The sequence below is a fragment of the Sinohyriopsis cumingii genome, chromosome 2, assembly GCF_028554795.1.
Source record: "Sinohyriopsis cumingii isolate HCF-2022 chromosome 2, ASM2855479v2, whole genome shotgun sequence".
NCBI lineage: Eukaryota > Metazoa > Mollusca > Bivalvia > Unionida > Unionidae > Sinohyriopsis > Sinohyriopsis cumingii.
The window spans coordinates 126857694-126883963 of NC_142962.1; the positions used below are offsets into that span (position 1 = coordinate 126857694).

General features: G+C 36.7%; 1 protein-coding gene across 1 annotated transcript; it reads left to right on the forward strand.

Moving 5' to 3' along the window:
• The first annotated feature begins 4076 nt into the window (after positions 1-4076).
• On the forward strand, positions 4077-24601 carry LOC149805780 (flavin-containing monooxygenase 5-like). Its single transcript, XM_089950467.1, has 4 exons — positions 4077-4135; positions 8697-9323; positions 22636-23262; positions 23536-24601. Exons 2-4 carry the CDS (start codon positions 8697-8699, stop codon positions 24541-24543), a joined length of 2262 nt encoding a protein of 753 aa, XP_089806593.1. The 5' UTR covers positions 4077-4135; the 3' UTR covers positions 24544-24601.
• The last annotated feature ends 1669 nt before the right edge of the window (positions 24602-26270 follow it).

Sequence of the window (26270 nt, forward strand, 5' to 3'; positions counted from 1 at the left end):
GCAAGCAGACATCACAGCCTCTACAGTTTCAATTAAAGCTCTGGAATAGATCAAAAGGTATATCATACATTAAGTCATTTTGTAATGAATTCAAAAGCATAGGTACATAATATGTGAAAGAATTCAACCCATATCTTGCTGTTTCCACCCATGGAATAGTCAGTGTTGCTATACCAAACTGAATAATAACTATCTTTTAAAATAATACGGTCATGGGAATATATTGGTAAGTTCTAAATTAAACGTTATCATTCTACTTATATTAAGAAGTCTTAAATTCAATTACTCAGAAGTTCTTCATATATACTGGTGTAAGCATCGTATACAAATCAAAGGTTTCTCGTTCAATCGATCGAACCACAACAGTGCCAGTACAGTGCGCAATATTTGAAGTTAGACATAATAAAAGAATAGTATAAAGTTATTATTCCCATATGTCGAGGCTTTTACCTCTGCACGTTTCATATATATGTGTATTGAACTTCAGTTGTAATCTACTGTTAAATCAACGGTTGAATATCTGTCTTACGTTTTGGATTATATTATAATTTAAATTCTAGATCCTACATCAAGAGCTTGGAATTTTTCAGGTTTGTCCTTTCATACGATTATTTGTAAACCATTTAGTCAGTGATGACGTGCCCTTGTCCAAGGTTTTGTTTTTGAGTATCATCAAAATATTCCTATATTCATATACGTAATAAAACTGTCCGTATGATAGATCTTTGTGGTATTCCTTTGTAAATACTTTGAAAAGTACTAAAAATTTCATCTACAAGGATACTTTTCAGCTTATTTCCTGTTGATGTCATTTGTGGTATATCAGATACTCTAGGATGTGCATTATTTAATTTACTGGACGTTTCGCCAATATCTTTAGATACGTACACAAGGAAGTTATTAAACATCTCACAAACCTCTCTCAATCATTATTAATTTATGGTCTTCGCATAAAACGGCGTATTTATCTCAGAGAATTTCCTCAATGGTAAAACCTGGTTTAATATTTTATCGAAAATTCTTTGCTTTATGACCACCAGCATATCTGTCAGGAAAATTGGGGTGGATGGAATGCCATCTAATATTTCTTGCCAATTTTCTTTGCATGCAGTAAACAGCCCACAATGCTATTTATGTAAACAACTGTACCTTAGAATTGTAGTGTTCTTTGTCAGTCCTTATAAAGCGAAATAGAAAAACGCAGAAAATTGTTTATGATAGGTAAATTGTATTTTAGTGTTACTATGTAGCAACAGGAAGACCATCTGGAACAGGTATTTCTATCTTCACAATTTACAATGTGTCTGCGATCTTTCCGGAATTGGGAATAATTTTATGTTATGTACAGTTTTGTTATCCATATAGACGACTCTACTACATGTGCTTCCTTTACTATCACCATGTGTAGTTTTAAATATGACCGTTGTTTTCCATGAAATTTATATTTTGCTGAATCAATCTCGATTAACCTTGTCACTTATGTACACTAAATTTAGCTTCATATAACTACGAGTATTTCCTAACATCAAATAATTATTTTTTGTATTGCGCTGTTTAAACCATTTTACTTGGACGGCTACTGCTGCTTGTGTCATTATTATTATAGTCTATAGATTTGCATTTTTGTATAACGTATTAAAGTACGGCTTTGTTATTGTTTGCAATCAGCAGACTAACACATTCGTATTTTTTCAAGGCAAATAGCTTACACCAATCTTTTTAATGTTAGTTTTCAATGGAAGTAGCTTACACCAATATTTTTAATGCTAGTTTTCAAGGCAAATAGCTTACACCAATATTTTTAATGTTGTTTTCAAGGCAAATAGCTTACACCAATATTTTTAATGTTGTTTTCAAGGCAAATAGCTTACACCAATATTTTTAATATTGAGTTTCATGGCAAATAGCTTACACCAATCTTTTCAATGTTAGTTTTCAAGGCAAATAGCTTACACCAATATTTTTAATGTTGTTTTCAAGGCAAATAGCTTACACCAATATTTTTAATGTTGTTTTCAAGGCAAATAGCTTACACCAATATTTTTAATGTTGTTTTCAATGCATGTAGCTTACACCAATCTTTTTAATATTGAGTTTCATGGCAAATAGCTTACACCAATCTTTTCAATGTTAGTTTTCAAGGAAATGTAGCTTAGACAAATATTTTGTACCATCATAACATAAAGAAACTGGAATTATCTCTAGACACTGATAATACTGGTTTCATATAGAATTTGTTAAACTATCACTTCTGTAAAAACTGTTGAATTTAACAAAATGTAACTTTTATCGGTACAGCACGTCTCTTTCATTATTTAACAATGTAAGAAACATACAATTTTTTTATAAAATTATTTGGCGTGAACTCCGCGGCTTTCTCCGTTTCGCTCCACATTGAGCGAGGCAGCAGTGTTGCGTATGTTTGCGCTAGTGAAATACATTTGTTGGGTTTTGTTGTCAATATTAAACTAGTATTAATAAATAATGTGTGATGACTACATTTTAGTTGTAATTAACCTGTTACTGGTGCCATTGGTCTTGTCCTTACTTTTCTTGAGTCTTCATATATTCATCTCGTTCTTATCCCTCCTTCCGTACTTCTTTTAGAATGTGTGTGTGTGTGTATGATTTGGAACACGAAGATTGCGAAACCATAGTGAACTCAATCCCTCCCCACCCACCCACCTCTCTCTCTCTCTCTCTCTCTCTCTCTCTCTCTCTCTCTCTCTCTCTCTCATATACTGTTTTGGACATTCCGACAGAACTAAGTTCAACTACATCTATGACTGACTGTTTATACGTACTTCATTTATTTATTAAGAGACGATTGGGCACCCAGCAGTATTTTAAATTATTTTTTCTTCCAAAATGTTTTCATATGATTTTATTAGAGCTATGTCATTAATTATAAATACAGTTGCAATTGGCATTCTCTGAAACTATAAGGCTACCCTATCGTCTTGAAGCCTGGACTTTCTATTCCATGCTAAATTATATGGGTGGAACGCTTTACCGTTAAAGCAATACAGGGGCTGGGCATAATCTCTATCCATGATTTGTTTCTTCGTTTTGCTGGGAATCAATTTTGTCTGCCCTTGTCTGCTAATATGTTCCATGGTGTTTGGTGAGGGAAACAAATTATGTCTTGTATTCTCATATGGTCCGTGCTATTTAGTGATTTTTAAAAATGTATGTCTCTGTTAGTTTGTTACAACAAGCCGTGATGACCATACATCTTAGGATCAGTTAAAGCAAGGTTAGGTTTCATTTGGATTGCAGTTTAATTCTCAATATGAAAATAGGTAGGACGTAAAATATTGCCGACTAAGACAAAACACAAGTACATTCACTCATGTCCTTTCTATACTACACCTCATTACTTTATTTTCCTTTACATTGTCTCGTATGGCAAACAAAAACAGAACAAAAATAAAATCATTCATCAATACCTTAATTTTTAGATCGTCCAAGAAAAAGACTTCTTTTTCCTACTTGCTATGTTTTACCAGGTGGATTCATACTCCTAGATTTTTTAAAAATAGAACGTGGAATGTTTGAGTGCTTTGTGCGCGTCGCTAGTGGCATATGGACACTGTAGGACACACAGTACTAACGGTATGGAAAAATGGGAACCAGCATGGAAATGGGTGAACCTAAAATAGAGCATATATGGGTTAGGCTGACCAGGATTGGTTAATGATGTAAGTTATGTTTTATGAAAAAGAATCTTTTGAAAGCTTGTCCTAGTTGTAAGTGAAAAAAAATAGAGACATTGTTTTATTGATGGAATTTCAGTCCTTTAACAGTCTTGAGCTTGGAACACTCGTTACTAAAAGTAGCACCTGACTTTGTTACGGAATTGAAAGCACATGTTTCAAACACATGCAGGTCCAGATAATGCCGCGGCTCATGTCCTTTCCTCTACACAGAAGCTGACATCCAGGTTTCATCTATACTGATAAATATAGGTTTGATCATGAGCACTCAAAACTTTTAAGTTATTGAAGTTTTAATATGGTGTTTGCATAGGTTTACTGTGGGAACTGAATTAGTACGAAAGATGATGAGTTATTTCCCTTTTATGACCTTTCAGTGCAGGATATGTTCTTCATACTTTTTACTTTGTTGAAAACAGGTGAGAATATTCAGTTTTACCTCTTATAGTTTTAATTATTCTGACGGGAGCCATTAACTGATCTTTCATGTATAATATATCAGGTATATATTGTTAAGTTATGCCCTTCGTGTTGATGCAATTACAACTGAGATATACTGTACACTTTAAGGTACAAGGTTCAGTAAGCAGAAAGTATAATACATGACCCAAATGAAGCTTGTTTCGGACGCATTGAGTCACTCTTATCTGGTATCGGATACGTATTGTTTATTATATTCGACCAAACGAGAAGTTCGTTCTTTCATTAGTTATCATCTGTGACAACTTGCTTGTATCCGGTTCCACCCACAGGGGCTCGTATCGTTGCTTAAAATTGACCTGTCATACATGTACTATATACATGTACTATATAATACATGTACTATATAACTAAGGTCTTGATTATTATATGCCCATGTCAAAACAGTTCACATTCATGTCATAAGAGTTGTTAAACGAAGAACTCTCTCTCTCTCTCTCTCTCTCTCTCTCTCATTTTATACATGCGGCACATTTTTACATTTAATCAATCTAAGTAAGTTTATCTTCTTTTTTTCTTCTTTTTTTTATTAAATATTAAAATATATAACATTGTAAGAGCAGAATTTATGGAGAAAACAGGGCAACTAGAACACTGTGGCTAAAGGAAATATTTAATATTTTTTTCAATCAATGCAGAAAAAAAGCTGTCTTTAAAACAAGATAGTATAAACTTAAGTTAATTTGGCCCAGTCTTGCCAGTAAATGGCGGTTTTTTTTTTTGTAATGAGGAAAACTAATATCAAATCAGAGATGTGACAGAGGCAAAATAAGGATCGTGGGAACGCGCTTGAATTTAACAAATATTTTGGTCAACTTGTGAAAAGGTACATGTTTTTTAAAAAATATGGTAAAAACAGTATTTTATTAAAATTCCAAGTACATTTGTCTGCTAATTCTGGGCAATTTAATGTAACGCCACGTTAAAATTACCGTACAAAAGCTCTCGTTGTATCAATCATGCATCAGTATCGTTTAGTTTAGTACAGTGAAATTGCTCTGGGAGATGAAACTATGGTTATTACAAATTATGGTCAAAGGCACTGCTACAATCCTTACAGTTTCGACTCGAGCGATAAAAGTCCTCAAAATTATTCATTATAAGATTAAATGATCTAGTCCGAGTTTCCTCTGACCTTTGCCACCCCATGTTTGATATTTAGACATTTATGTTGGGGTATAGTATCAGAGTCCATTGCCTATCGAAACGTTTGAGATTTGTGTAGTCATGTGACTTAGAATGTAAATGGCGAGTTCCAGGTCAAATTTCATCAACGCTGTAGTTACATCTCGTCTGTCAGTGGATTAAAGATATAACGAATGCTATATTCGCTTTTTCTAAGAAAAGAAATCATATCCCTGTCGATTTCATGCATGTTTATCTCATGAAAGGTCGTTTCAGTTTGCTAGGCCGGCTAGTAAGCGACTTCACTATGCCGACACCAAATGGTGTCGGCGGATTTCAACTTCTTCGATAGGCAATGGACTCTGACACTACACCCCAACATTAATGTCCAAATATAAAAAAGGGGTGGCAAGGGTCCGATGAAACTCGGACTATAAATGATCATGATTAGGTATTTATCCATGTGTAAACTTTACCTAAACACTCACAAGGTAAATAAAGTCCGAGGGAGTTTGTGTTAACTTTGTGAGTGTTTAGATAAAATTTACACATCGATAAATACCCATGATCATTTTATTCTTATAATTCCAGTTTACTTCCTTTCTAACATCAGATCAGCAGATTTAATCAACAAAAGATTCACTTTTATGTAGATCGAAGTTTTCTTTCATTAGCCTAGGGGCCCCTAGTGGCCGAGTGGTCTAAAGCGCTCTCCGTTACGGATCACTGCCATTTCACCTCTGTCTGCGTGGGTTCGAGTCTCGGATTCGGCCGATGTGGGTATGTGAGAAAGCTTGCCAGTAGCTTCTCGTGGTCGGTGGTTCTTTCCGGGTTTTTCCGGTACTTCCTCCACCATTAATACTGGCCGCCATGTATAGCCTATCATGTGCTGAAAAATGGCGTTAAACCGTACAACAACAACAACAACCTTCATTAGCCTCTTAACTGTGATAGAATACTTAGCCCGATCTTCACTAGCCAAGATACAGTGATGTGGGGTACAATGTCATGCCAGTGATATATTGTTATCATTATTATTTTAATATATAAAAATGGTTGTTGCACGATATTCCTTTTTCTTCTAAAATTACGCTTGGTTATGGCACGTCTTTTTATAGCAACGTTGTTGTTAATTTCTACGCATGTCGATCTTTCAAAAGCAAAGTCTTGTCCATTTTTAGTGAGACCCCTTGCTTGACCTATGACCCTGACTTTTAATAACTGATGGTGTATAATGTTGACCAAGTGAAATGCAATAATTTCCGAAGATTGGCTTCTAAAGCCTACCACATGCATTCTTCGGCAAAAGGGGTAAGTGGTGGAGTGCAGGAAGGTCTGTGCAATTACATTGTTTTAACTTATAATGGTCCATTTTAATCTGGGGTTTGTAAATTTTGATTGAAAATCACAGTTGTTCGTGGGTGGGTTTTTTGTTGTTATTATTAGGGTGTAAGGCGTTGATATAGATAAAACTTCACATCAAATGACATGGAAACAAGGAACCAAAAGTAGTCTGCTGAATGTATCGATGTGTAAAAAATATTCCAAATCAGTGTCACATGACCGTACACATCTAATCAAATTGCAGAAAACGTGTTCAATACGTAAAAATTGGAATTATTAACAACATAACGTCAAAAATGTATGCAGCGTCATGAAACAGGTAACCGTTTCTTAAGTAGTTCACATCGTGTGTGTGTGCGTGTGTGTGTGTGTGTGTGTGTGTGTGTGTGTGTGTGTGTGTGTGTGTTGGACTTGTGTCCTTTCATAAGTTTTAATAAATGGTATACTTACTAGAAAATGACCCACTCTGGCTATCAAAGTGATATTGTATCAACGCAACAATATCTTATGGTGATTAGATGCCCCATTACTGTCCTACATATCCCAATGTATTCGCATCAGCGTATCAGTATAATATAGTGATTAGATGTCCCATTTATGTCTCCCTTGTCCCAATGTATTTGAAACAAAGTATCAATATCATATAGTGATTAGATGCCCCATTTCTGTCCCACTTATCCGAATGTATTCGTATCAAAGTATCAGTATAATATAGTGATTAGATGTCCAGTTTCTGTCCCACCTGTCCCAATGTATTCGCATCAGTATCATATAGTGATTAGATGTCCCATTTCTGTCCCACTAATCCCAATGTATTCGTATCAAAGTATCAGTATAATATAGTGATTAGTTGTCCCATTTCTGACCCACGTATCCCAATGTATTCGCATTGATATCATATAGTGATTAGATGTTCCATTTCCGTCAAACTTATCCCAATGCATTCGTAGCAAAGTATCAGTATAATATAGTGATTAGATGTCCCGTTTCTGTCCCACTTATCCCAATGTATTCGCATCAGTATCATATAGTGATTAGATGTCCCATTTCTGTCCCACTTATCCCAATGTATTCGTATCAAAGTATCAGTATAATATAGTGATTAGTTGTCCCATTTCTGTCCCACTTATCCCAATGTATTCGCATCAGTATCATATAGTGATTAGATGTCCCATTTCTGTCCCACTTATCCCAATGTATTGGTATCAAAGTATCAGTATAATATAGTGATTAGATGTCCCATTTCTGTCCCACTTATCCCAGGGTATACATATCACTGTAGTAGCATCATATGGTGATAAGAAGTTTCATTACTGTCCCACGTATCCCAATGTAATCGGATTAATTGGACATTATTTGCATGAAATCTGAAAATTACCTTCCCTGCTTGTTTCCTGGGGAAGCCGGAAATAACCTCAAAACTGTACACAACGATGTTGATACGATTCGTCACTGCTGTCCGTCTGTGTAACTTTGCTTGGGGCTTCTACGACTGTACACTTTAAGTCCGTCCGTCTGTACCATATTTCATGCGTTTTTTCTGCAAGTACATTTGTATACATTTATGTAGCTTCTGTGATCCATTCTTTCGAATGAAATCAAAGTATTTACAATATGGCTTTTTAAGGTAGTGATTCATATTCTCAGGGAATATAAAATGTGGTAAATGTGAACAGGGTGAAGGAGATTGAAGTGGGGGTGGTGGTTATAGCATACGCTGACTGGATGCATGCATACTTTGTAGCTTGTGCTAACATGATACGAAATTTCATATGACAACACATACGACAACAGCAATACAACCCAATAATGTTATCATAATTCCACCGTTAAACCTAAACAACAACATATACACAGAGTAACATTAAATGAAACGGACAAATTGCACTTACGAGGATCATGTGAATGGTTTTCACTTAGGTGTCCCAATTAAACATTTCCCTCTACGTTTATGAATCAGATACCAGTTAATCTTCTTCATGCCAGAGGCTTGAAAAACTAAATATTGTAATTTTTTTCTTTAATTCTCAGATGGAGAGGCGTTGTTGTGTGATCGGTGCTGGGGTATCTGGGCTTGCTGCTCTAAAGGAATGTCTGGACAGTGGCCTTGATCCCGTGTGCTTCGACATGGATACAGATCTTGGTGGGTTATGGAACGCAAGCGATAAACCGAAAGCTGGATTTCCTTTCTTGTACAAATCTTGTATCACGAATACGAGCAAGGCTTTCACTTGCTTCAGCGATTTTCCTATTCCAAAAGAATATCCAAACTTCATGCGATGTTCCCACTTTAAAGCCTATCTTGATTCGTATGCCGATAAATTCAAACTTAGAGAATATATTCGTTTCAAAACAATGATCGTAGGTGTGAAAAGGGCGGATGACTTTTTTTCTTCGGGAAGATGGAAAGTGACTTCTAAAAATCTAGAAACTGGAGACTTAACCGAAGAAACGTTTGACTATGTTATGATTTGCAATGGACACTACTACGAACCAATGTTACCACACCTTCCTGGCTTGCAAGAATTCACAGGAAAAACGATCCATTCGCATGACTACATAGACTTCCACGGATATGAAGGCAAGAAAGTTTTGGTTGTCGGATTCGGCAATTCTGCTGGAGATATCGCCTGCGAATTGAGCCAACATGCTGAGCACGTTTGTATTCATTTGTTTGTTAAATTATTATTACCAAATTTATTATTGTGGTTATCATCACAATCGTTGTTATTTATTATTATTATTATTATTATTATTATTATTATTATTACTGCAACTACTACTACTATAAATAATAATAATAATAATAATAATAATAATAATAATAATAATAATAATAATAATGTCATGCGCTCCCGTGCTTGCTTCCAAATGTCATATAGCGCAACTTGTTTTGCGTTTGTCCAAAACATTTACTTCTTACTTTATTGTTGCTTCCTTCCCCTCCTTGATACTATAATTATGATGTCAACATATTTGGAATACATGGCGGGATGTTCTAAACCTGTTCATATCATGCGTACGTGTGTTTGTGCTTTCAGAATGTTGCACAACTCCTGCACCGTTCAAAATGGAAACTTAAAATAGTGGAGTATGATTGAAGTTGCAGTGCATACTCTTATTAGAATTTGATCCATTTCATGGGTTACTGTGCATACGCCTATTAGAATTTGGTCTGTTTCGTGGGTTGATATGCAAACGCGTATTAGAATAATCTATTTAATGGGTTGCTATGCGTACGCGTATTAGAATTTTATCCATTTCATGGGTTGCTATGCATACGCGTATTAGAATTTGATCTGCTTCGTGGGTTGCTGTGCATACGCGTATTAAAATTTGATCCATTTCATGGGTTGCTTTGCATACGCCTATTACAATTTGATCCATATCATGGGTTACTATGCATATACGTATTCGTATTCTCTTCATTTGCTGGTATAGATTGCTTGTTTTATTGGTTTCTACGGCACTTTTACACACTGTTTTTTTGCCCGGGCTGGCTTCGAAGTGCCTTGAACCCGCGACCTTCGATTACGAATCAGATGCTCTACCAGCTGAATAACAGAGCTTGCGGAATGAGGAAACATTTGCATTAATTAAATAGTGTATACAAATTTCGGAAATTTCAGTAGTTTTTTGAACTGGTATCATACAGTTCACCTGGGTAAAGAGAGATATGCAACATACAAGGCGGTGAAATTATTTATTTGGGTCAAAACATTGAAATGGAGAAGCTACCCCCAAGATTAGATCTTGAACATTACTGAGACCATTACCCAATAAATATTTAAATGCTTACTCTGTAGAAAAGACGCGTATACATTTTAGATCAGCCCGAGGCTTGATATGAGGGGTATTTATATTTAAAGTCGCGTATTTTAATATATGCAATCGGATTATTCCGATATTTTTTCCCCTTTTTTGAAAGTACTTGATTCCAAGTGAGACTATAAACAATATCGGGATCAAGCAAGGTTTGACATGGATGGATATTTCCTGGAATACGAGGAAAAGTTCAAACCAGATATATATATATATATATATATATATATATATATATATATATATATATATATATATATATATATATATATATATATATATATATATATATATATATATATATATATATATATATATATATATATATATATATATATATATAATAAGAATACAAATCATATGGCGAATAACAATCCTTTCAAGTGCACTGAATCTAGCGAAGGAATACGTGTGTCAGGGATTGATTAAGATAAACGCAATAAGCTGACAACGAACAGTGCGAAACTAGTATCTAGCTAGCCTGAGCACTTTTGACTCTTTAATGAGTCTTTTTCAAAGGCATATACAAAACATAGACAAAACAAACAAATAAAACAGAAAAATTGTTATGTTTGCAAAACTTTAGGCTTGCTCCATACTGTTTTGTGATGTGATTTTGATTTTTAACGTAGCTTTAACACTGTTTCAGTCATATCGCTACGATGTCTGCAATGTGGCAGTTTATAGTGATGTCTAGCACTGGGGCATCATGCCGCAGACATGTAGCATGATGTCCCACCCAGTCACATTAGCCGACCAGTCCTAACACTAACCTCTTAATGCTGAGCGCCAAGCGAGGGAGCTGTTAGTACCATTTTTGTAAGTCTTTGGTATGACTCGGCCGGGGATAGACCCCACGATCTCCCGCATCCGAGGCGGAGGCTCTAACCACTAGACCACCGGAGCGGTAGCTAGCTCCATACTGGTTTCGCACTGTTCGTTGTCAGTTTATTGCATATATATATATATATATATATATATATATATATATATATATATATATATATATATATATATATATATATATATATATATATATATATATGGTGGACATGAGAAAAGATTACAAACAATAATAATCTTTATTCAAGGTCATGCATAGATATACATTGCAGGATATATCGAATGATTAGTACAAGAGAACGCAAAAACGTGCTAAAAAGCATATGAAAATCCAATACTTTCATTGGTAAACACCTTACAGCTTTTAATCTTCTCCCGAGTTTGAACAACTACTTGAATTTTGAAAACCGTGTATCAGACATACTTTCTGTCGTATGGTTTGTATTTGATGTACGTAAATATAGCTTCGCTCTCTTACTGCAGGTATGCATCAGTACCAGGCGAGGAGGATACTGTGTCCCTCGGGCCGGTGATTACGGTGTTCCATATGATCATACTGCTCTGGCCGGCTTCACACAATACATAACATTTTCGTATCTTCTTCCTTTTTTGCTGAAAAAGATCAACTTTCGTTATGATCATACCAAATACTCTATTGCACCCAACGCTCCTTTCAGTCCAGGAACGATAATTGTAAACGATGATTTGCCCAACAGAATTCTTATGGGTGCAGTAAGTATGAAAGGGGAAATAAAAAACTTCACCAAAGATGGTGTTGTTTTTGAAGATGGTACAAAAGAACTATATGATGCAGTGGTGTTCGCAACTGGCTACCGCTTTAGTTTTCCATTTCTGGAAGATTCAGTCATTAAGATAGACACCCACTTTCCGTCGTTGTATGAGGTTGTGTTTCCTGATGATTTAGAACCCTGCACATTAGCGGTTATAGGGCTTGCACAGCCGATGGGTCCGGTAATACCTGTAGTTGAACTACAGTCAAGGTGGGCATGTAGAGTCTTCAGGGGCTACTGTCAACTCCCTACAGTTCGTGAGCGCAAAAAGGAGATTGCTGAACGAAAGAATGCCGTCAGAAAGCTGTTTTACGATTCTCCAAGGCATGCGAACAGAGTCAATTTTTTGCATTACTGTGATAAGATTGCAGGCTATATTGGATGTCGCCCCAACCTTTGGAAAGTCTTTCGAGAGGACATGAAAATCTGGAAACTCCTAGTATTTGGGCCCGCATGTCCAGCTCGTTGGCGACTTCAGGGCCCCGGGAAGTGGGATGGGGCCATTGAAGAAATAAAATCCACCGAGGAAAAAATGTTGTTTCCTTTAAGGACGCGAGTAGCAGGAATAGGAGAAAGAGACGGACTGTACGCAGCCTGGACCCGTGTAGCAAATACACTTCTTGCTATTGTGTTTATTATTGTGGCAGTCCTTTTAGTCATTTGCTAGGCTACAATGTACATTTGCCCTCGAACGTTTAACTCCAGATGTGTATTTAAATAACCTTTCATATCAGATGAGACCCGATATGTCAGGAATATGTCATCTCTTCCTTTAATAAAATAATTTTTGCCAATTAAATTCGGTTTGACATTGAATTAAATGTTAAGAGTGTCTCATAGTGGAACCGGTTTTTGTTTTATAAATAATGTATTTACATAAGTTTTGAAAGCAAATCTTTTGGTTATGTGTGTATATCTGTGTGTATGCATGTATGTATATATATTAAAGAACCAATCATATCAAAACTGAAATTATTGCATTAAAAAAAAATCATTATGTTGTCTGTATAACTTAGCGGATAAGACACGTTAATTTCCTTGTTTTCGTAGAACAACAACTCACAACTGTTATATTGAGAATGGCATAATTAACTTTCAGTAGTTTGGAGACTATCAGCACAATAAGCAAAACATTAACATTTAACTTACGAAGAAAAACAGATTCGTTACATATTTCTGATATATTGTTTCAGTTTTCTGTACAATTGATGGATTTTAAACCAAACATAGGTATTTCTACAAAGAGCAAGTAGATTTAGAATATAATATCACAAATAAATTACAATCATACTTTTCTAACGGTTTTAATTAGAAACTCAAATAATCCAATCATAACTCTTTTTTTGCGGCTGGAGATATGCTCTTCTCGATGCGTCCTGTGTTTTAGGGTTAGCTCTGTTTTGCACCGTTCGTTGTAACGTGCCCATTGCATAAGTGGAGATTCCTAGTTTATAACTTCAGAGCACTGGAATAAGGATCCTAACACAATTGCTAGTATGTAAATGGCTGCTACTCTGCGCATCGGACGTGACGTCCTCGGCCTTTTCCATATATGCTAGTGTGTGTGTGTGTGTGTGTGTGTGTGTGTGTGTGTGATTCAGATTGTTAACGTAGCTTTAACAATTTTCTAGTCATATCACTACGATGTCTGCAGTGTGGCAGTTTAAAGTGATGTCTAACACTGGGGCATCAGGCCGCATACATGTAGCATAATGTTCCACCCAGTCACATTATCCTGATACCAGGCCGACCAGTCCTAACACTAACTCTTAATGATGAGCGCTTAGCGAGCCAGCTTTTAGTACCATTTTTAGAAGTCTTTGGTATGACTCGGTCGGGGTTCTAACCCACGACGTCCCGCATCTGAGGCAGACGCTCTAACCACTAGGCCACCAGAGTGGTTCATATTCTAGAAACAAAACTCGAATGTAAACATACGCAACTTCGAGGTCAATCAAATTGATCATACCTCGAATATATAGTAATATCTGCCGTTCGAGCCACTTTTGCTATTTACAAAATAAAGATTGCCTGAGTAGTTACGAATGAGGTAACAACTTTTTCATTCGTATTATGTCGGTTAATCATACAGTCAGACCAGTCATAGAAATGGCTGAGATGGTCCGAAATAATAAACAAAATTGCGGGCAATTTTCCAGAGACCGAAATAGGATTTTTCTGTAAATTCTGACATACATGCGAGACATTTGTTTTTCGATGAAATAGACAAGGTGGTTCCAAAAAAGGATGTAAATGATTGCCATTTTGAATTGCCTTTACGTCACCATGAATAGATGCCGTGTCATCACTAACAGCTACGCATACGCAGACGATTAAAACCGAAAGATTTCTTCCATTTATTCATTAAAAAGGATGCTGGAATAACATTAAAAATTAAATATGCAGGTATTTCATTAATTGTTGAAACATAGTCGAGTGTTATTTTTATGACATGTCATGCTATAAGGCTCTATTCTTCGCACTTAGAGCCAAATGTTCATAAATTTACCAGTTTTGGATCACTACGATTACCTCCGAGTCTCTTCCAGAGAGTTGTTAGTTGATTATTCAACTCGAATGGGAAACAGTCGCGGATATTCCGAATATGTGAAGAATATACTCAATAGGAACGTCCTCGGTATCTTCCGTTGAACCCTACAAAAAAACTCGGATGTAAGAAAAAATCATTTTGAACTACCCTGAAACCTAAGGTTGTTATTACGCCCCAATAACTTCATTGACCTCACACTCGCGAGATGTTTCGTCATCACAAACAGCATCATTAGCAACAGTTTCAGGCTGCTGAAACAGAATGATTTCTTCATTTTTTAATTTCAAAGTTTGAATAAATTAAAAGTGCATTTTATAAGAATATGAATTTACATCCAGCAGTATGTTAGTCCACCCAAAACTTTCCAGTTTGAGATGTTCCTAATCGAGTATGCTGTGAGGAGCGTTAGTGTAAAAAATGGTTCATCATAAAATTATTGGTGTTGACATTACCGCTCGTTGACGTTTCAACCATCAATTCAATACCTTCACGTTTAATTTGTAATGTAATTCTTGCAGCTTTTTCATAAATTAAATTGAAACAATAGTTTGGTTTCAATTGCCTTAAAATATTGCATACATTGATATTAATGACAGCACGTGATCAAGTCGTTGTGACGTCAAAAACTCTTATGACACAATAACAAAAGTGCCAGTATTCACTTCTGATGTCTTTTGCTAAAGTCCGAGTCACATAGTCATGAAAGTATTCGGCACCGACTATTTTATGTATAGGTGTCATTTTTTAGAATTTTGATTACACACACATTAAATGGCAATTATTCACTTTAGTTTGTTCTCGTCGATCTATATTTCTTGAAAGATAAATATATAAACTCCCCGAGAAATACATACGATTACAACAATGTTAAAGTTAAGTCGATATTTTTAGGCGAGGACAGCAAAGAGTTGTAATCCACATACGGAACCTCCAATTCAGTCCTGCGGATCATTCCTCATCTTCGCTAGCCAAGGTTCCGGTGATAACCCTATTTAAACCTTGGCAGCTCGAACAGATATTTTAGTGATTTGTCCTCCAACCAATAGCATGTTCGAGCGGTGCATTGTGCATCGGCCGCAAATGCATCTTCACTAGCCAAGGGTCCGATGTGATAACCCTATCTACACCTTGGCGTATCAAGCAGATATTTATGTGCTTCGGGTCTGTGAATTTCATTAATTTGAACACTTTTCCTACATGATCGAGAAAAAGGGAGCACACAACTTGAGTGGACTGATAAATAAGCAATGTTCTAGTGCCGGTCCGTTTTTGCACAAATACTTTTCACTCAAATATATCTGCAATGGCTTCTCTCTGGTACATAGGCATACTTTCGATATTAAACTTCCAAAGTATCCTTTTTAACTCAATTGCCCCCAATATTTTCGGCCGATGTATAAATGCACCACGCTACGGGGTAGTTGGCATTACATACTTAGAGAAGCAACTCATGAAATCCAACAGATGTCGCTAGGACAAAGCACTAATATATATATATTCGATCCGCCACGGTATAAAGAGTTATCTTGTCGGAACCTTGGCTAGCGAAGATGCCGAAAATGGCCGAGACAATTGACTTTAAAAGGATACATTGGACGTTTAGCATCGAAAACATGACTAAGTAAATGAGAGAGGCCATTACATGTGTATTTGAATGAAAGGTATTTGTACAAACACGGACCGGCAGAAGAAAATTTCTTGTTTATCAGTCCATTCGAGTTGCGTGATCCCCTTATCTCGATCATGTAGGAACAGTGTTCAAATTTGAACAACTTAAAGCACCAATATAGCTGTTCGATCCGCCTAGGTATAGATAGGGTTAGCATATCGGAACCTTGGCTAGCGAAAATGATCATACCTCGATATACATGTTGATAGCTGCCATTCGGACCACCTCAGCTTTTTATATAAAAAAAATGACTGACTGAGAAGTTGCGAATGCGTCGAACTATTTTTTTTTAATTCGCAGCTTCCAAGTAAATCCTATGTATTCGCAACATCGAGGTCAATCCCACGAGTCATAACTCGTATGTATGACTATAGTTACCATTTGCTGCCGTTCGGACCACTTTGGTTATTTACAAGTTAAGTATTGACCATGAAGTTGAGACTGCATGGAACATTTGGGGGGGGGGGGAGTTGCTGGGTTGTTGTTTGTTTCATTCGCTAATCCTCGTTCAATCCAGTCGTATACACGAAGAGTTGGTCTGAATAGATCGAGGCTCTTGCTTACGAAGAAATTTGCGGCGACGAACGAAATGTACGTTTTCTGTAAACTGCTGCTCAGATATGCATCCTAATCCTAGTTTTTTGTATCGCAGAAACAGCCGAGTTGGTGCGATAAGTGAGATCCAATGTAATCAAGATTGAATGTCGCACTGTGATGTCATGAAAGCGTCGCGTATTGGACTAACATTTGAAGTATCCCTTGCACTCGTAATGAATTGACACAACATCCGCTTTTCATGGCGTAATTTGTGCCAGTTTACGATTGATAATTTTTGCACAGAGGTTTAGTGATGACAGCTGAGGTGGCGATTACTCAACAATCAGGAATGAAAAGGCTTTAGTAAAACTACTGCAAATTAAATATTAGAACAAAAATTAAAAATTGATTTAAGATCAGTAAATGCTTATACATGACTACGATGAAACGCACTTTAGTATGCGACGGAAAAGGCAGAGGACGTTTCGATGGACAATCGATGTCTTTTTAGGTCAGTAGACCCGTCATGTACCTATGTATCAGCAGTCTGATACCCGACATGCTTCAGTTCATTAAAAATGCATGAAGAAAGCACGGTGCCAGACTGCAAAGTCACAACACATTCCATAAAATATGATAGATGGGTCGCAATAGTCTCATTTAGTCTGAGAAAAATATATATGGATAGTTTAGGTCTTTTTCCACCATGCGATGGAAAAGTGGAGGATGTTACGACAATCGGAACATCCTCTGTCTTTTTCAGTCAGTTTGAGAAAGAAGCATATGATATAATTCAGTGCCATTGAAAACTACATTCTAATCTGCTTTCGCTTACTTGGGACAATATAGAGGTTGAAGGAGAAAGTCACAATCGAACAATTTCAGCCTTTATTGTCGTAATATATGTGGAGACAAAGTTACAATTTGTACTTCGTCGACCTTTAATCTTGCAATTTATGAGGTGCGCTCCGCCTGGGGCTGCTCACTAAATCCAGCATGATATGTATTTCAGCAACATCTGTTATTTATAATTAATTGAACTGTCTGTTAGGTTTTTTTTAATTATTGTAATGTAATATTGTTTACTGGACTTGATTTTTTTTTCAGAATTAAGTTAAGTTCTGTTTGACTTGATTTTTTCAAATTATTTATTTCATTGATTTAAATACCTACTAATAAAAACATTCTATCTAGTTGCTGACCTTAAAATCAGTGACAGTTTTGATAAACAACATTTTTTGTATTCTTTCTCAGAGTACGAAACATTTAGTTGAGTCAAGGTCATACCTGGACTACGTGACGTGAGGCACGTGTTAATTCATAAACAAACTTCCATTTTTTTCAGAAGGATGCGTTTTAGTTCGTCTTATAGCTTTTATTTTCTTCAAATTATTGAATTCAAGTGATTGTTTTCCCTGGAAATACAAAGGTGCTCTAAATTAATTCTTGGACAAAGACATTTACCGGAATTTATACGGAATTCAAAAACTGAATAATATATTCTGTTACTCAACAAGAGACTGTTGACACATCAGTACAACGCTGACTAATGCATACGTCATCGCCTTCCAACTTTGATTTTCATCGGGATTTGAACTGTGAATCACTTAGAACTTTTCATTGATAGGACTTGTGTTTTTAAATTACTGGATTATTTTTGGAATTAATTCGTAAAACTGTAAGTTCTTCTTTCTCATTTTTCAACTTGTATTTTAGCAAAACAAATTAAATTTTACAAATCTTGTTCTCCTCACTCATTTCTGTTACTTATTTTAAGAGCATAGACTCGTAACACTGCTTTCGAGGTTATTTCTTCACTTGATGGAAATGGCTAAGCGGTGTTCCTACCAATACTTCTTGATGATTTCACACTCTAGTTCAACGCTGCTCTTTTCATATCAGGAGTGTCACTGGGGTCACTGTAAACAACTTTTAATTGTAACTGGGTTTTATGTCAAATAATATAGGTTCTAATTATCCATTTTGATTAGTCCAATAAATAATCTAGTACTTAACAAGAAACAAGGCTAGAACCAATCGAACTATCGTTTGACATATATTGTAATGCTCATGTTGTTGAGTTTATGCAACATATACTCGATTCAGCATTTTATTTTAAGGTAGTTTGTGTTGTCTCCATGAATAAAAATAATGTTCTGACCATTAGCTATATACGAAACTGAAGCATTCACTTAAAGCAATAGTCACGTCAATACAACTTGAGAACCCATCCTCTGACGAGTGGGGTGCACTAAAGGTCAGTGATCTCACTCAGGTCACTTAAACTGGTTTAGATTACTTTAGAAAATTATCTGTATATAACATCAGGCACTTCTTATCAGGGGTTTTGTTACCCACGTGATTTATATCACTTGTGATTTACTCTTTAAATTAGTTTAATATTGGCTATGTCTATATTTTATAGTTGTTTTTTGTTTGGTTTGGTTTGGATTCGGGTTTCGTTGTTGGTTAATTTCAATTGATGTCATTCTTTGTAGATCCCAGATCTAATTAAAAGATCTGTAAAGACCTATACTTCTTTAGCTTTTCATTGTTTCAACGTTTATGTTTGATGCGATAGGGAGAGGTTATCCTTCAACCTAGTGACTTATAGTGAAAAATGAAACAAATACCTTCGAGAAATGTAAAACAGATATTTTACACTGAATAGCAAATTTCTTAAATCATTCGGTGTCAACACATTTACCTTGCGCAAAAATACTGTATATATGATAAAACCGCTGTGAAACAGCATGCTGAATTACAAGACTAGATGTTTAACCGCTGATTTCTGAACTGATGAAGTCTGGTGAAAAACTTAATACATTCAAAATGTAGGTACGTTTGGGTTGATTAATAAAAAAATAGAACGAGCCTACGTCTATTGTATTCTCTTCGCCTTATAACTTTGCATTTTCTGTCCCCCAATGGAAATTCTATTCGACACTGGGTTTTTTAATCGGTTAATGATAAATGCGTAACGACGGGATATAGTGTCTATTTCACTTCTTTATTTCTTCTTTTTATTCAGCTTTAGACTGTTTTTTGCACGTAAAAGTCATTGTTAACTATTTAAGTCTTTACTGTAGATGTCAAACTATATGTTGACTTGGGGGCCACCCTGTGGCCAAGTGGTCTAAGGGGTTCGCCTTTACAAACCACCGACATCTCACCTCTACCCGCGTGGGTTCTAGTCTTTGCCAGTGCGGTTGGTTCTTTTCTAGGATTTTTCCGGGTTCTTCCTCCACCAGATATGCTGGCCGCCATGTATAGCCAATCATGTACTGAAAAAGGTGTTAAACTCAAGTCAACAACAAAATCATGTTGACTCATTCTAAATTACTGTATTAACCCTCTTTTACGTAATAAAGTGTATTTTAGCTGCCTATAACGTTGCTGGTGTTGGAAAATGTGTTACAGTTTGTGCTTCTCACAGATTTAACAGCTGCAACTTTGAGTTTAATGGGTGGCACATCAGCACCCTTTCATAACGTGCCAACCTTTGTCATACTGAGTTTAATGGGTGGCACATCAGCACCCTTTCATAACGTGCCAACCTTTGTCATACTGAGTTTAATGGGTGGCACATCAGCACCCTTTCATAACGTGACAACCTTTGTCATACTGAGTTTAATGGGTGGCACATCAGCACTCTTTCATAACGTGCCAACCTTTATCATACTGTATTTAGTACAACTTTAGTCCTTAATGAACTGTGTCGTGTAGTTTTATAACGCTGGATTGGTAGATAAACCAGTATCGTGAGAACACGACATAAGGTACCACCTATCCTTATACTGTGACAAGAAACAAAGCAACTCGCAAGTCTACGTTCTTCCAGTTTTGACTCTAAGGTAAAATTTATTTTATTTGAAGTAGAATTCATTAGTGTTATTATTCTTAGAAGGTTATTGTTTTACTTGAAACATCAAAATTATTTTCTTATATGTATTTTCAAATAAAAGCGTTGTAGTTGAGTACGAAGATAATAGAAATAGAGGTATTTACTTTCGGTCAGATTATTGCGGTGATGAACGTCTGCATGTCTAGCTCGGAGGCTGCTTTATCCAATACACATATGTTATTCCAATAATAAGTCTCTTTTCGATGTAACGCATCGGACTCATAATTTAAGGGTCGCGGGTTCGATACCCGCCGAAGCCAACCCACGTCAGCTGCCTAGGCGCGTTCTTGAAAAAGGCGTTTAGCTCACATTTCCTCGGTATCATCTAACCTATAAGGCGATGAAATGACGTTAAAAACCAACCAGCTTTTAGGGCATTTATACATCAACAAATTAAATGATTCAGTTCGTTGCCTCTTTCAACTTGCAGGGCCATTATACATCGCCGAATTATATGCCTATATTGGTCGGCTCTTTCAGTATGTAGGGCTATTCTAAATACCCAAACTAAATACCTGCATTCGTCGCCTCTTTTAACTTGTATTGCTATTCTACATAGCCAAACTACACGCCTGCATAGCTGTATTATATGCCTCCTTTGCCTATTTCAGCTTGTGGGGCTATTTCCACATAGCCAAACTATATGCCTGCATTCGTCGTCTCTTTCAATTTGTAGGGCTATTCTACATAGCCAAACTACATGCCTACATTCGTCACTTCTTTCAGCTTGAAGGGCTATTCTACGTAGCCAAACTATATGCCTGCATTCGTCGCCTCTTTCAACTTGTAGTGCTATTCTATATAGCCAAACTATGTCTGCATTCGTCGCCTCTTTCAACTTGTAGGGCTATTCTACACAGCAAAGCTATATGCCTGCATTCGTTGCCTCTTTCAACTTGAAGGGTTATTCTACATAGCCAAACTATATACCTGCATTCGTCGCCTCTTTCAATTTGTAGGGCTATTCTACATAACCAAATTACATGCCTGCATTCGTCACCTCTTTCAGCTTGTAGGGCTATTTCGACATCGCCGAACTATCAGCCAGAACTTAAATAGTATATAATCAATATTATCATGCGAATTGTTATATTACAAAGACAAACAGCAGACTCCTGTTTCGAAAAGCGGTGTCATTCTATCATTCAAATAATATATTTTCAGTATAGTGATTATGCTCTCTTTTAAGTACAGTCAACTACAAACTGCACAGACCCAGAATAGCCATCGCATAATGCCCCGAAAGATCTGTGTCTAAGCAGTTTGTAAGGAGTGATTGGTTGAACAAACAATATACACCCTAATCTGCCCACGAATTATGTGACATGAAATGTGGTTTATGTTGATTGCAGTTGGAATGGACTTTGGAAGCGAGTATATACGGTAACATATAGGTTTTACAATCTTTTACAACACATTCGATATGTGCAACATTAGCAATGTTCTAACATTATAAATATAAATGTAATGTAGTCATGGGAAAAATTCCAATATCGATGAAAATGTTCCATTTGCTTCGTTTAGCCTATTCTCATCACAGATTGTAAGAAAGTGGTTTAACTCCATTGCAGGACAATCACTGGGCAAAAATGCTATCTTAATATCCTTCATTTCTGACACATTTAAAAACCAGTTGAGCAATAATGGGATTCATTGCAAACAAGAGTAGACTTTATCCCGAACTCCCTTTAGCCGCTTATTTGATGCTAGAATGCATTCCCCATTTCAACTAATTCCAACTTTTTTACCCTTAAAAACGACCATTTTCGCTTCTGAGATGCATATGCACCAGTTCATTTTTGTCTCCTTCTTTCTGAACGTCTTTGTGTCATTAACCAATATGTTTGTTTCAGATGTCTAAACGTTGTTGTGTTATTGGCGCAGGTGTATCGGGTTTGGCGGCAGTTAAACAATGTCTTGATGAAGGGATTGAACCAGTGTCCTATGAAAAAGATGACGACATCGGAGGCTTGTGGCATTATCGTGAGGAACCCAAGGAAGGTGACCCCAGCCTGTACAACTCATGCAGCATCAACACTAGCAAGGGTCTCACGTGCTATAGCGACTTTCTCATTCCCAAGGACTTTCCTAACTTCATGCACCATACTCACTTCAAAAGATACCTTGATATGTATGCAGATCATTTTGGTTTGAGAAAACATATAAGACTTAGAACTGAGGTCATCAAGATTGAAAAAAGCGATGATTTCGATGAAACTGGAAGCTGGATTGTTACTTACAAAAACTTGCTAAATGATCAGTTGAAAAGAGAAGTTTTTGATTTTGTTATGGTCTGTAACGGTCATTTGCACGAGCCAATTAAGCCCGACTTCCCAAGTCTGAAGGATTTTAAAGGCAAGGTCATACACACCCGTGATTTCAAAGATTTCAAAGGTTACGAGAATAAACGTATCCTTGTGGTCGGCATTGGAAATTCAGCAGCAGATGTGGCATGTGAGCTCAGCCGCCATGCTAAACATGTAAATATATTTTAATTGCTATCAGTGCTCTAGTTAATTTTAAGCACAAACTATATTGTATGATATTTTTACTTTAAATATGTGTTAACAATTTGGTGAATTTTCTTTCGGCCAATTAAAGCAAATGTCACAATACCATTAATGATTTCTTGAAGGAAGAAGAATGCGGAGAGAGAGAGAGAGAGAGAGAGAGAGAGAGAGAGAGAGAGAGAGAGAGAGAGAGAATGAGAGAAAAGGGGTATTTACATCTGATTCATATCTTATTCTTTGCAGGTGATGATAAGCACTCGGCGGGGAACTTACTGCATCCAGCGTGCCGGAGAGTTTGGTTCTCCTTACGATCAAGTAGCTATCACGAGGTTCAGGCAAGCACTTCCTCACTCCCTGATGCGTCCCGTCCACTTCCACAAAATCAACTATCGCTACCGTCATGCGAACTACGGATTGTCACCCAATTTCCGCTTTGAGGGTGGCCAAGTTACAATCAGCGATGACCTACCCAACAGAATTCTCATTGGCACAATTTCGATTCATGAGAACGTAGAGCGATTCACTGAAACAGGCGCCATATTTGAAGATGGATCGAAAGCAGACGACATTGATGTGGTTGTCCTTGGGACAGGGTACAAGTACAGCTTCCCGTTCCTGGATGATTCTATTGTCAAAGTGGAGGGTCATTTCTCCTATCTTTATAAACTGGTCTTTCCGGCTGACCTCAAGCCATGCACTCTGGCCGTGATAGGACTAGTCCAGCCATTCGGTCCCCTTCCTCCAGTTCTTGAGATGCAGGCGCGATGGGCTGCGAGAATCTTCGCCGAAAAATGTACTCTTCCACCACCAAGAAAGAGACAGGAAGTCGTTGAGAAGTGGAGAGACTACCTGAGGAAAACATACGTTGATTCGCCTCGATACAGCCTGCAGATTTACTTCATTAAATATATGGATGAACTTGCAGGCTTCATCGGATGTCGACCAAGGCTTTGGAAGCTCCTGTTTGAGAACCCCAAATTATGGTACCACGTGGTGTTTGGTCCTTCTTCTCCTCAGCAATGGCGTCTAGAAGGTCCGGGGAAATGGGAGGGTGCAGAAGAGGCAATTTTGAGACTGGAAGAGTATTTATGGTATCCCATGCAGACGAGAAAATCAGGATCTGGGGAAAGAGAAGGCCTGTACGATGGGTGGATCTGCTTGTTCAGAAATATTGCCATATTATTTCTCCTTGTCATATTTTTTCGTTTTGTTATCAGCAACGGGTATCATACATACTTTGTGCCCTTGTAATAAAATACTGAAATCAGTGACTTTGAAATAGAATTGAGAAATAAATTTTAAACAGTTATTTAGTATGTAAGGCTCATTCGTTGATGAATTAGTACCAACAGCTAATATAAAAGTTTGACAATCGACAATTAGGTAGGTAATGATGTTTATCACATTTCATTAGTCGAAAGCCATGGTCTATTCCAAGAAATTGAGACTGATATGAATTGTTTTAATGTGGAATACATCAACAAAAGGACATAAATAAATGACTTGGAGAAGAAAAAAAAGTGATTGCCTTAAGAAAAGACAAGTAACACAGAGCGACCGTCGTCTTAAATGTGACTGACAGTATTATGTGCGGTTGCGGTGTGGACGCACTCTCTCATTTGATTAACTGTCAAAATGATCCTATGCAGAAAAAATAAACGAATATCCAATAACTGTACGTCTTGAAATTTGCGCATTGAAATCATAGATTTTCGTTTAAATTTGCGGATTTGTTTTAGTTTTAAAATGGGTCTTTTAGTCAAGTTCTTGTATCATTCTGGCTCTTGGTATTGTACGGGACAAATTTAGTTCAAAATAAAGAAACATGAAAGTTTGAGTGTACGAAATGGATGATAATCATTTCAACTTCGATGCATTCAAATATACGAAAACAACCTATATTATACCACTTTATATTTTTGTGTCGCATTACTACAAGACAAGACACCTTCAGGCCCTATATATGTGAACATAAAAATTGATAACGGCGCAAATACAAAACACTTTCCTAACGTTTCAAGCTAAACAAACCCTTAGTTAGGGGGAAAATAATTTACATCCACAAAACAAACACTAATACAAAAGCCAAGAGAAATATTTGAATAACGGGGAAATAAACAAAGAAAGAATAAACCAAAATAGGAGAAGATAAGAAGAAAACAAAATTATAAGCGGTCTTAAAACTGGTAAACAGTATATCTAATTATGCTGCCATCAGCCCAGTAAAGTTGTATAACAAAACTAAAAAAAAGGATTATTGTGTCTATTTTACACAAAGAATATTTCATTTGGGTCTTTTTGCCCATTGTTGCGGTCAGTTTGTTGAGTAAAGTTCTTTTTTTTCATGCCGAATTTATTGATGGAACAACTCTCAGATAGAAAGAGAGAGAAAAAGACATTATTCTGGCCTCCTGTTTTTTGGGGCGGTTTCATTCCCATGATGTGGATCTTACATCGCCAGTGTGCTGAGAGGTACTGGGTTCGAACTGCAAAAAGGAAGTCAGAACTTGATGTATGCAGCGCTGCAGATCTGATTAGGCTGTCGAAAGCGGAGTGTATATATAGTTTTTCCAGTAATGACAGGCATTTGCTTGGTCCTTTATAGGTCATGGCTAATAACAATCAGTTTCAACTTACGTCTTCCTGAAGCGCAGATGGCTGCTCGGGCTTCCGAAAAACTACGAAGAGCTCTCCATTTTTCCATTCCGCTTCCAAAAATAATTTGCCTCGTCAAAAACGTTGACTGTATTCATTTATCTCATTATGCCCTTTTTACGTCAGCGGCTGGGAATGTTACTGGGGTAAATATTTTTTCTTATGTATGTACTGTATTTGCTACCTTTCTTTATTGGAATATACAAGAAACACAGTAATATGTGATGTGATTTTGATTTTTAACGTAGCTTTAACAATTTCTCAGTCATATCGCTACGATGTCTGCAATGTGGCAGTTTATAGTGATGTCTAGCACTGGGGCA

What these genes read in the sequence shown, in the direction of transcription:
- LOC149805780 (XM_089950467.1), top strand. Translation starts at nt 8,697, where the DNA reads ATGGAGAGGCGTTGTTGTGTGATCGGTGCTGGGGTATCTGGGCTTGCT. An exon ending in TGAGCCAACATGCTGAGCAC is followed by an intron (nt 9,324 to 22,635) that starts GTTTGTATTCAT and finishes TGTTTGTTTCAG; the next exon opens with ATGTCTAAACGTTGTTGTGT. An exon ending in TCAGCCGCCATGCTAAACAT is followed by an intron (nt 23,263 to 23,535) that starts GTAAATATATTT and finishes TATTCTTTGCAG; the next exon opens with GTGATGATAAGCACTCGGCG.